This window comes from Takifugu rubripes, unplaced genomic scaffold (genome assembly GCF_901000725.2).
Source record: "Takifugu rubripes unplaced genomic scaffold, fTakRub1.2, whole genome shotgun sequence".
In the NCBI taxonomy this organism is placed as follows: Eukaryota; Metazoa; Chordata; class Actinopteri; order Tetraodontiformes; family Tetraodontidae; genus Takifugu; species Takifugu rubripes.
The window spans coordinates 1,069,702-1,082,201 of NW_021821632.1; the positions used below are offsets into that span (position 1 = coordinate 1,069,702).

Below are 12,500 nucleotides of genomic sequence, written 5' to 3' on the forward strand. Positions count from 1 at the left end.
TTGGTCTGCTACCTGGGATCCTGGGCCTGTGAGGGAGTGCTGGTGTAGCAGAGCTAAAGCTACATTATCATAATCAATGTTTCTGCACAGCCACTCTGTTAAATAAAAAGATGGGATTTATGCGCAGAACCGCAGCGTTTCACCACCAAATTGATTAAAATCTGCAGATATTAAAAAAAACATGAAGATATTCTGTGTTTTAGTTCCATTTTTAGACTTTATCAGAGCAGCAGCGGATGTGCGGCCGGAACGTCTGCAGTTACCGATCAATGACGCGATTGTGGCTTTAAAACATTTACGAAGGTCTGAAGGTTTCCTGCTCCACTGAGGAGATCCTCAGGAACCCTCAGCAGAGACGCCACCTGATTACCACCCTCCCGAGATCTGCGTCCATTCCTCCAACTAGCGTTTGGTGGGTGGGATCGTTTCGACACCTGTACACGTGTTGCTGATCTGATGTGTGACGGATCACTGATGTGCTACCTTTATTCACCCTCAGGTGTCTGGGCAGGCCTGGGATCCACACGCTTCCATGGCGGAGCTCTCCTTTATTGTTACTGAGCAGCACAGATCCTGTGAGACTGTGTGGCCCAAACATTTAAAGCCTCTCAGACAGTTTTGCTATCAAAAGTTCTCATGGATGGATGATGGATGGATGGATGGAGGGATGACGGAGGGATGGATGGATGGAGGGATGGATGGATGGATGGATGGATGGATGGATGGATGGATGGATGGGATGGATGGATGATGGATGGATGGAGGGATGACGGAGGGATGGAGGGATGACGGAGGGATGGATGGATGGATGGATGGATGGATGGATGGAGGGATGACGGATGGATGGATGGAGGGATGGATGGATGGATGGATGGATGATGGATGGATGGATGGAGGGAGGGATGATGGATGGATGGATGGATGGATGGATGGATGGATGGAGGGATGATGGAGGGATGATGGAGGGATGGATGGATGGATGGAGGGATGATGGAGGGATGGATGGATGGAGGGATGGATGGATGGATGGAGGGATGATGGATGATGATGGAGGGATGGATGGATGGATGGAGGGATGACGGAGGGATGGATGGATGGATGGATGGAGGGATGATGGAGGGATGGATGGATGGAGGGATGGATGGATGGATGGAGGGATGACAGAGGGATGGATGGATGGAGGGATGGATGGATGGATGATGGATGGATGGATGGAGGGATGGGGGAGGGATGATGGATGGATGGATGGATGGATGGATGGATGGATGTGGATGGATGGATGGATGGATGGAGGGAGGGATGATGGATGGATGGATGGATGGAGGAGGATGGAGGGATGATGATGGATGGATGGATGGATGGATGATGGATGATGGATGGATGGATGATGGATGGATGGATGGATGATGGATGGATGGATGATGGATTGATGGATTGATGGATGGATGGATGGATGGATGGATGGATGATGGATTGATGATGGATGGATGGATGGATGTGGATGGATGGATGGATGGATGATGGATTGATGGATGGATGGATGGATGATGGATGGATCTAGTTCTTGGCTCTGGGTTAAACACCGTTTTCTGCTGTATTTTAGAATTTTTGCCTGTTTTTTGGAGGCTTTCCTGAGTGCTGTGTGTAGTGTTGTGTAACATTGTGTCAGGTTGTGTCAGGTTGTGTCAGGTTGTGTCGGGTTGTGTCAGGTTGTGTAACGTTGTGTCAGGTTGTGTCAGGTTGTGTCAGGTTGTGTCGGGTTGTGTCGGGTTGTGTAACGTTGTGTCAGGTTGTGTCGGTTTGTGTCAGGTTGCGTCAGGTTGCGTCAGGTTGTGTAACGTTGTGTCAGGTTGTGTCAGGTTGTGTCAGGTTGTGTCAGGTTGTGTAACGCTGTGTCGGGTTGTGTCAGGTTGTGTCAGGTTGCGTCAGGTTGTGTCAGGTTGTGTAACGTGTCAGGTTGTGTCAGGTTGTGTAACGTTGCGTCAGGTTGCGTCAGGTTGTGTCAGGTTGTGTAACGTTGTGTCAGATTGTGTCGGTTGTGTCAGGTTGTGTCGGTTTGTGTCAGGTTGTGTCAGGTTGTGTCAGGTTGCGTCAGGTTGTGTCAGGTTGTGTAACATTGTGTCAGATTGTGTCGGTTTGTGTCAGGTTGTGTCGGTTTGTGTCAGGTTGTGTCAGGTTGTGTCAGGTTGTGTCAGGTTGCGTCAGGTTGCGTCAGGTTGTGTAACGTTGTGTAACGTTGTGTCAGGTTGTGTCAGGTTGTGTCAGGTTGCGTCAGGTTGCGTCAGGTTGTGTAACTTTGTGTAACGTTGTGTAACGTTGTGTCAGGTTGTGTCGGGTTGTGTCAGGTTGCGTCAGGTTGTGTCAGGTTGTGTAACGTTGTGGTAGATTGTGTCGGTTTGTGTCAGGTTGTGTCGGTTTGTGTCAGGTTGTGTCAGGTTGTGTCAGGTTGTGTCAGGTTGTGTCGGGTTGTGTCAGGTTGCGTCAGGTTGTGTCAGGTTGTGTAACGTTGTGTCAGATTGTGTCGGTTTGTGTCAGGTTGTGTCGGTTTGTGTCAGGTTGTGTCAGGTTGTGTAACGTTGTGTAATGTTGTGTAACGTTGTGTCAGGTTGTGTAACGTTGTGTAACGTTGTGTAACGTTGTGTCAGGTTGTGTCAGGTTGCGTCAGGTTGCGTCAGGTTGTGTCAGGTTGTGTCAGGTTGTGTCGGTTTGTGTCAGGTTGTGTCAGGTTGTGTCAGGTTGTGTAACATTGTCAGGTTGGCTTTCTACCGTGTGTAACGACAGTTTCCCCACCAGAGGATCCTGAATTGACAGCCTAATGTGTTGTGAGATGTCTGTGACCTCCGTTTAACCTCCAGCGGGTGGCTGCTTGAGCTCATTGAAATATTGGGTCTGACTGGGTTGGTGTCTGTCTCTCAGGGTCAAAGGTCGCCTGTCCTGTCCCATCCCATCCAATACAGCTCCAGCAGCGGTGGGGGGTCCACGGCCGTGTAAATGCTGCACGACTGGCATTAGTTTCATCGGAGCAGACCAGGACGGCTGCTTTGATGCGCAGTAATCGCCAGGCTGATTTGGAGCAGAAGTCCATTTGAGCTTTGCATGAAGAATGACAGCACGTTACAGCAGGAAGCTTTGGCACTAAAGAGAGGAGTGATGGAGCGGCAGGTACCGGGGAGCAGCCTCGGAAGGCAATCAGCCACCAGAAGAGGGATAGAAATGAGAAAATAATGGAGGTTTGTTCAAACAGAGTCACTTACAACTTCCATATTGGTATTAGCTGCAGACGTGGGAGCGACTCCATCTCGTAAAGGCTGCATCCGCTCTTGTGAGGAGTCTGGAGCAGCACGGGAGAGACGGATAAATCCTTCTACGTGTGGATGATAAATGGCAGGATTCTGAATTCTTCCGGGACATTTATTGTGTTATATTCTCTCACAATTACCTTAATGGCTTTCAGATAAAGCTGGAGGAGGAGTGGACTCACAATCAGAGGAAAAACGTCTCTTTTGCTGCCTGCAAATCCACAAAAAGGTCAACTTGAATGAAGCTTCTTTAAATGTTTACAACGGTGGGAGGTGCTTGGCCTGGATGCTTGGACCCAGCAGCAGGAAGTGAGCTGACCTTGAGCCGCAGGGCCAGGACGCTGTCTCATTATTTCCTGCTCGGCCTAATCAACAGACGCGTAATAACACGTTGATGCACCAGCTGATATTCAGCGTTCTGGCTGATCATGTCAGAGCTGCAGAGTTGCTGAGGAACGTGAGGCGTTCCGCCTCTGCTGGTGGAAGCTAGATGTTTGGTAGATGTTTGGTGTTAGCCTGACCTGACCTGGCAACCCTCTTAATCCAGGCAAGATCCTCCTAAATGTCATCTGGGTCGGGAGCTAGCTTCATGTGTGGGCTAAAATATGCCAGGCAGCACTTTTTTAACGATCAGGGTGTTGGGGTCCAGGGGTTGTGTTTGGTTCCTCCTGCAGGGGGCGAGGAGGAGTCGATGAGCACCAGCTGGTGCTGCAGGCAGGCGCACCTGTGGGCGATCTCCATCAGGCCGCCTCTTTAAGGAGGGAGCGCCTCGGCCAGCGTCGGAGTGTTTTGGCCTCTTGTCTTTGGTGGCGTCCCTGCTCGTTTGAGGTCTTCATGCCGTCCTGCTGGACTTGTGCAACGAGCAGAACCCGACTCCGTGCTGGAGCTCTCTGTGAAGCCCAGAAGTCTGAACTGGTGCTTCCCTGCAGTCCAGGAGCACTGCCGTTTTTGTGTTGGTTAAATAAAACTTAGTTTGGACTTTTTATCACTGGGTTCTCGCCTGCTTCCGGGTCCGGTTAAAACCCAAACCTGAACATAGAGGTTCACAAATGGGTGCGTGACCCTCCAACAACTGGATTTATTCTGAATGCATTTGAACCGAACCAGAGTGACCATGAGTGATCTCCTGTTCCTCAGAATTAAGCTCCCAAAGTCATCAGCGGTATCAGTCATGGGGCCTTGGCTGCCCGACCAGGACGGGGGTGGAACCCTTTGGCCCCAATTTGTGACTTCTGCTGCTAAAGACAGACTGAGATAGCGGAATTCTCAGCTTCCAAACCTTCCCAGATCCAGCCAAGACCCGGAACAGGAAGCCAGAAGACTGAAGCTGCTGAGGGTGGATCTAATTATGATATAAGCACTCTCCATCTGAGCAGACAGGAGCTTCCAAAATGAGGAGAAAGGTCTTTAAAAATGGAATTCCTTCTTGATAACTAACTTGGAAGATGGTGCTGACAGTCCAGCCTCACCTTTGGAGGGTGTGTTGGCAGCTGGTTCTGTCCAGATGAGATCACGTTTCTTTGTTCTGTCTGCGGTTCTCTGGAGAACGGAGACCACGGTCAGTTGGCGTCATCAAGCAGTTCGATGACATCGTCATTAATTTAGACTCAATTAATCAAATTTGCCCATTTAAGAACGTTCGTCAGTGTCACCTGACGTAAAAAGGAATGATTGTTGCCATGGTGACCACCGGGGGTTGGGGGTCCACGTGGCTTCCGTCCAGGATCTCCAGGACATGGTGCTGCGTCCTCAGCACAGTCCACAGTCCAGAGATGGAGGAGAGCCCAGCAGGGCATCACTCATGACATCACTTCCTGTCTACAACTGGATCGTTTCCAGTTTGGGTGGAGAGTTCAGCCTGGATGAGGGATGGAAGGACCCCCCCTCCCCACTGCTAACTTACTCATCAGTGGCTCAGGTTGATGGTGTTTGTGAGTAACTGGAGGATTTTAATTAAAACTACTTGGAAATGAAAAGCCATTTTATTCGCCTCATAGGGGACAATGAATGTTAAGGAGCAATCAAGGCGTGTAGCGGCCCCCTTCTGGGTCTCCGTGTCTTGCTGGTGTGTGAGCACCACGGAGGAGGTGGAGCCAAGCTGTGTCACCACAACGTTCCTCAGGTGGCTCGTGAAAGCCGCTCTCCACACACTCTGACGAGGGGGCTGTGATGAATGACGGCAAATGCTGCAGCCGAATCCGATGGAGGTCAATTATTTCTGCTTCATCACGGCACAAAGGCAGCGGCCGAGTGTGTGAGCGGAGCGGAGATGGAGGAGTCACGTGAGACGGCGAGATGGCTCCTAATTCTTCTCATTAATCATGTGTCTGCTGGAACATCCTGGAAAGAGACACACCCGGCTCCTCGGAGCTAATTAAGCACCGGGGGGGGGGGCAATGCTCACAACTGGCCGTCTCGTCCTTCTGCCAGCGGGAGGAAAACTTACTTCACTCAAGCCTCCTCTGCTGCAGGAAGTCAACTTTTCGCTCTGTTTTCTTTTATGTCTGGGCAAACATCCATTTTGAAGCCAATGTGGGATAATTAGATGACAGGCGTCATAAATAAATTACCGCGCAGGCTGTCGACTGAAGGCTCAGCTCTCAGTCCTAGAACGTGCTGACTGGTGCCTGCGTCATGGGTGCTCAGCAGCGGCAGAAACCAAGCCTTTGATTGAGGGTTGACGTGAGGTTAGCTTTGCTTTTAGCCAAACTACAATTAAGACCAGAGGAACGTCAACGTTCCTGAACGTTCCTCCAGCTCCAATCTTAACCAGTCTGGTGGTGACCTGGTGCTGCTCTCTTCATTGGTGGCAGCATCTGGAAACCATCTGCAGCCTCTCGAGGGCTCAGGGTCAGCCTGAAAGATTTATCTGCACCGGCGGATTGAGGAGATGCTTTTGGAGTCGGAGTCATGTAATTTTCACGAGTCACATCTCCCTGCATGAAACATCACTTTTCTAAACCCCCCTTTCTCTCCGCTGCTTTTCTTGTTCACAGATGGAGATGATATCGGAACCTGATCCAGATGACGAGGGGACAAAAATAAGTGTAAGTTGAAAGCTGCCGTCCCGGCGCCGCTCGCGTTCCTTTCCAGCAGAAGACAACGGCAGCTGATTTCCCTGAATCACACTTTCAGGGAGAGAAAGGGGATAATCAGGGAAATCAGCGGCGGTGTATTATTAGAGCCAAAGTGCTTCCCTTCCTGCTCCAGAACGACTGCGCCCCCTTTCATCCCCGTTCTGCCGCTCCGCGTGTGTTTCCAGCCTCCCTGCCAGTCCAGCCGTGGCAGCGTGAGGAACAGAAATGCCACAACATGGAAGGTAATTGGCAGCTCTGAAGGCAGCATCGTTATTACCCAATGGAAGTTCAACCTAAACAATACGGCAGATGTTGTGTGAACACAGCTGGATCATCAAAGCTTCAGTGAATGCAGCTGCCTCTTTCTACCCAGCTAGCTTATTTGGTTCCATCCAAATCTCACAGTTTAAAGCCACCTGGAGCCGCAAGAGCTGGGACGTTGAGTTGGAAGAGACCAGTGAAGCACCTGGATGGATGCTGACAGTTCCCTGTAAAACGCTGACTCGGACTGATCAGAGCACGGTGGGGACCTGCCCTCACATGGTCCTCCTCACATGGTCCTCCTCACATGGTCCTCACATGGTCCTCCTCACATGGTCCTCCTCACATGGTCCTCCTCACATGGTCCTCCTCACATAGTCCTCACATGGTCCCTCACATGGTCCTCCTCACATGGTCCTCCTCACATGGTCCTCCTCACATGTTCCTCACATGGTCCTCCTCACATGGTCCTCCTCACATGTTCCTCACATGGTCCTCCTCACATGGTCCTCCTCACATGGTCCTCCTCACATGGTCCTCCTCACATGTTCCTCACATGGTCCTCCTCACATGGTCCTCCTCACATGTTCCTCACATGGTCCTCCTCACATGGTCCTCCTCACATGTTCCTCACATGGTCCTCCTCACATGGTCCTCCTCACATGGTCCTCACATGGTCCTCCTCACATGGTCCTCCTCACATGGTCCTCCTCACATGGTCCTCCTCACATGGTCCTCCTCACATGGTCCTCCTCACATGGTCCTCACATGGTCCTCCTCACATGGTCCTCCTCACATGGTCCTCACATGGTCCTCCCCACATGGTCCTCCTCACATGGTCCTCCTCACATGGTCCTCACATGGTCCTCCCCACATGGTCCTACTCACATGGTCCTCACATGGTCCTCCTCACATGGTCCTCCTCACATGGTCCTCCTCACATGGTCCTCCTCACATATTCCTCCTCACATGGTCCTCCCCACATGGTCCTCCTCACATGGTCCTCCTCACATGGTCCTCACATGGTCCTCCTCACATGGTCCTCCCCACATGGTCCTCCTCACATGGTCCTCCTCACATGGTCCTCCCCACATGGTCCTCCTCACATGGTCCTCCTCACATGGTCCTCACATGGTCCTCCCCACATGGTCCTCCTCACATGGTCCTCCTCACATGGTCCTCACATGGTCCTCCCCACATGGTCCTCCTCACATGGTCCTCCTCACATGGTCCTCCTCACATGGTCCTCCTCACATGTTCCTCACATGGTCCTCCTCACATGGTCCTCCTCACATGGTCCTCCTCACATGGTCCTCCTCACATGGTCCTCACATGGTCCTCCCCACATGGTCCTCCTCACATGGTCCTCCTCACATGGTCCTCCTCACATATTCCTCCTCACATGGTCCTCCCCACATGGTCCTCCTCACATGGTCCTCCTCACATGGTCCTCCTCACATGGTCCTCCTCACATGGTCCTCACATGGTCCTCCCCACATGGTCCTCCTCACATGGTCCTCCTCACATGTTCCTCCTCACATCTTTCTCCTCACATGTTCCTCACATGTTCCTCCTCACATCTTTCTCCTCACATGTTCCTCCTCACATCTTTCTCCTCATATCTTTCTCCTCACATCTTTCTCCTCACATGTTCCTCCTCACATGTTCCTCCTCACATCTTTCTCCTCACATGTTCCTCACATGTTCCTCACATGTTCCTCCTCACATCTTTCTCCTCACATCTTTCTCCTCACATGTTCCTCCTCACTTGTTCCTCCTCACATCTTTCTCCTCACATGTTCCTCACATGTTCCTCACATGTTCCTCCTCACATCTTTCTCCTCACATCTTTCTCCTCACATGTTCCTCCTCACATCTTTCTCCTCACATCTTTCTCCTCACATCTTTCTCCTCACATGTTCCTCCTCACTTGTTCCTCCTCACATCTTTCTCCTCACATGTTCCTCACATGTTCCTCCTCACATCTTTCTCCTCACATCTTTCTCCTCACATGTTCCTCCTCACATCTTTCTCCTCACATCTTTCTCCTCACATCTTTCTCCTCACATGTTCCTCCTCACATGTTCCTCCTCACATGTTCCTCCTCACATGTTCCTCCTCACATGTTCCTCCTCACATGTTCCTCCCATCTTTCTCCTCCCATCTTTCTCCTCACATGTTCCTCCTCACATGTTCCTCACATGTTCCTCACATGTTCCTCCTCCCATCTTTCTCCTCACATGTTCCTCACATGTTCCTCACATGTTCCTCCTCCCATCTTTCTCCTCACATGTTCCTCCTCACATGTTCCTCACATGTTCCATGGGTTCTGTGTCTTTGTTCCCGTCAGCCTGGGCCGGGCTCATGACTCTGTCGAACTCTTCATCATTAGGTGGAATTGTAGGTCATGTTCATAAGTTTTCGTTTGTTTTAATTATGGAACGTGGTGCCTCCTGAAATGATGAATAATTGATCAGTAATTTGCCAGGAGCGAGTCCCATTAATTATTCTCATAGCTTTTTTCTGCGGTTTAATTATAAGGTCACATTTATTTGATGTATATTTCTCTCCATAAGCAGCAGCAGCTGATATTTTATTGAACAGATCTCACACGTGTCACATGTGCACACGCAAAGTTTCTATCAAGAGAGATTTGAACCGAAAAGTTCCAGCAGTTACTTAATTACTTTTCTCTGCCATTAGCCTGTTGAGATTACATTTATTGGTTGTTTTCTACTAAAATAACTTAAATAACACAAGAAAGTATTATTTTGGAGTTTTGGATGTCGAAACCTTTAAAATTGTGGAATAAAGAGCACGTTGAACACAGACCAGCACAAGTTGAACCACAGCGAGCGGCTGCACAACAGATAATAAAACTGTTTTTATTACCTGAAAAGCTTCATCTTTTGGGTGAAGCCTGCTGGGAGGGAAATTTACATCCAACTGACTATGTGATTAAATCAATTAAAAATTAAATAGGGAGTGCACTGTCTGTCTGAAAGTCCCTGTCTTGTGTTGTTAATCATCGTGGGCAGATTGCCTCTTGTCCAATCAAAATCAAGAAAATCAGGTTGTCTAATTGCATGTAATTATGTACTCCAGGAAGACAGAGCAGCAGAGAAGTTCTATTTTCATCTTCTTAACAAAAACCTGGGTGAAATCATCAAGAGGTCGCTTCCTTCTGCTGTTAAACCTGTCACGGGACACACACACACACACACACCCTCCAGAGGTAATGCAGAGGCTCCAGGCTGTTGGACTGGAGGAACCCGCTGGAATGTCTTTATATTATTCATGTCCTTAACTTAAAGACAAGTTCCTCTTGAGTAAATAATTACATTTTTAATTGTGTGTGACCAAAACAGAATCAGGTGTCCCAACTGACTGTCTGAAAGAAAGGAAAAGGGTTCATTCCAGTCTTAATGGTTAAATACTGCCCGTGTTTCCTTCCTGCCAGAGCTTTTTTTGCTGAGGTATGAATAACTTATGCAGATTCTTCGAGCTAGCAGCCTCAGATAGTATACATTTCATATGAATTTACCTTTGAGGATAAATAGACCATTCCAGATTCGGGTTTTGACAACTATCATTTCAACAACTGTGAATCAGCCTCTCGGTGAGTGTTGGAATGTATGTTTTCATCAGACATGGATTCCATCACCTTCATCCTGGTTTCTTCATCTCCTCTTGCAGACAGTGAAAGTTCAGGGCAACGATATCTCACACAAGCTTCAGATCTCCAGAGTCAGCAAGAACGACGAAGGACTGTACGAGTGCCGGGTGACGCGGGCCAACTATGGGGAGATCGTGGAGTACAAGACCCAAGCCTGGCTGAAGGTGAACGTCACGGCCAGGCCACGGCGACCCCCGCCACCCCCACCCAAGAAGAGCTCCCCGCTGCACCTGACAGACAAGAAGCCCAGAAAGCCCAGCTCACCTCTGGGCCAAGACAGCATGAGTTCAGACCAGAGGGTGGTTTCCACCTCCAGCTCCCAAGCATCCTCAGACAAAGCAAAACACAAACCCGGCTCAGGTAAGGCCCAGAGGCTCTGCCGTGTGTGTGTGTGTGTGTGTGTGTGTGTGTGTGTGTGTGTTTGTGGGGGAGGGGGGGTCTGATGCCTCCAAGGAGCTCCAACAACATGCCAGAAAGCTTCCATGGGTGACATCCATGTTCTCGATCACTGGGAACATACCAGTCCATAAAGCTGCGTTACCAGTCCATAAAGCTGCGTTACCAGTCCATAAGGCTGCATTACCAGTACATAAAGCTGTGTTACCAGTCCATAAAGCTGCGTTACCAGTCCATAAAGCTGCGTTACCAGTCCATAAGGCTGCGTTACCAGTACATAAAGCTGCGTTACCAGTCCATAAAGCTGGGTTACTAGTCCATAAAGCTGTGTTACCAGTCCATAAAGCTGCGTTACCAGTCCATAAAGCTGGGTTACCAGTCCATAAAAGCTGCGTTACCAGTCCATAAAGCTGCGTTACCAGTCCATAAAGCTGCGTTACCAGTATATAAAGCTGCGTTACCAGTCCATAAGGCTGCGTTACCAGTCCATAAGGCTGCGTTACCAGTCCATAAAGCTGCGTTACCAGTCCATAAAGCTGCGTTACCAGTCCATAAAGCTGCGTTACCAGTCCATAAAGCTGCGTTACCAGTCCATAAGGCTGCATTACCAGTCCATAAGGCTGCGTTACCAGTCCATAAAGCTGTGTTACCAGTCCATAAAGCTGCGTTACCAGTCCATAAAGCTGCGTTACCAGTCCATAAAGCTGCGTTACCAGTCCATAAAGCTGCGTTACCAGTCCATAAGGCTGCATTACCAGTCCATAAGGCTGCGTTACCAGTCCATAAGGCTGCGTTACCAGTCCATAAAGCTGCGTTACCAGTCCATAAAGCTGCGTTACCAGTCCATAAAGCTGCGTTACCAGTATATAAAGCTGCGTTACCAGTCCATAAGGCTGCGTTACCAGTCCATAAGGCTGCATTACCAGTATATAAAGCTGCGTTACCAGTCCATAAAGCTGCGTTACCAGTCCATAAGGCTGCATTACCAGTACATAAAGCTGCGTTACCAGTCCATAAGGTCGCATTACCAGTCCATAAAGCTGCGTTACCAGTCCATAAAGCTGCATTACCAGTATATAAAGCTGCGTTACCAGTCCATAAAGCTGCGTTACCAGTCCATAAAGCTGCGTTACCAGTATATAAAGCTGGGTTACCAGTCCATAAAGCTGCGTTACCAGTATATAAAGCTGGGTTACCAGTCCATAAAGCTGCGTTACCAGTCCATAAGGCTGCGTTACCAGTCCATAAAGCTGCGTTACCAGTCCATAAAGCTGCGTTACCAGTCCATAAGGCTGCATTACCAGTCCATAAAGCTGCGTTACCAGTCCATAAGGCTGCATTACCAGTCCATAAAGCTGTGTTACCAGTCCATAAAGCTGCGTTACCAGTACATAAAGCTGCGTTACCAGTCCATAAAGCTGTGTTACCAGTCCATAAAGCTGCGTTACCAGTCCATAAAGCTGCGTTACCAGTATATAAAGCTGGGTTACCAGTCCATAAAGCTGCGTTACCAGTCCATAAAGCTGCATTACCAGTATATAAAGCTGGGTTACCAGTCCATAAAGCTGGGTTACCAGTCCATAAAGCTGCGTTACCAGTCCATAAAGCTGCGTTACCAGTCCATAAGGCTGCGTTACCAGTCCATAAAGCTGGCTTACCAGTCCATAAAGCTGCGTTACCAGTCCATAAAGCTGCGTTACCAGTCCATAAGGCTGCATTACCAGTCCATAAAGCTGGGTTACCAGTCCATAAAGCTGCGTTACCAGTCCATAAAGCTGCGTTACCAGTCCA

At 49.4% G+C, this 12,500-nt stretch overlaps 1 protein-coding gene across 1 annotated transcript in view; it reads left to right on the plus strand.

Moving 5' to 3' along the window:
• The window catches only part of LOC101068727 (V-set and transmembrane domain-containing protein 2A-like), a 37,977-nt gene that overhangs the window by 12,052 nt on the left and 13,425 nt on the right, over window positions 1–12,500 (plus strand). The window contains exons 3-4 of the mRNA XM_029831932.1: window positions 6,296–6,346; window positions 10,334–10,673. Of these exons, the coding sequence (XP_029687792.1) occupies window positions 6,296–6,346; window positions 10,334–10,673 (391 nt within the window). The remainder of the gene's footprint in view (window positions 1–6,295; window positions 6,347–10,333; window positions 10,674–12,500) is intronic.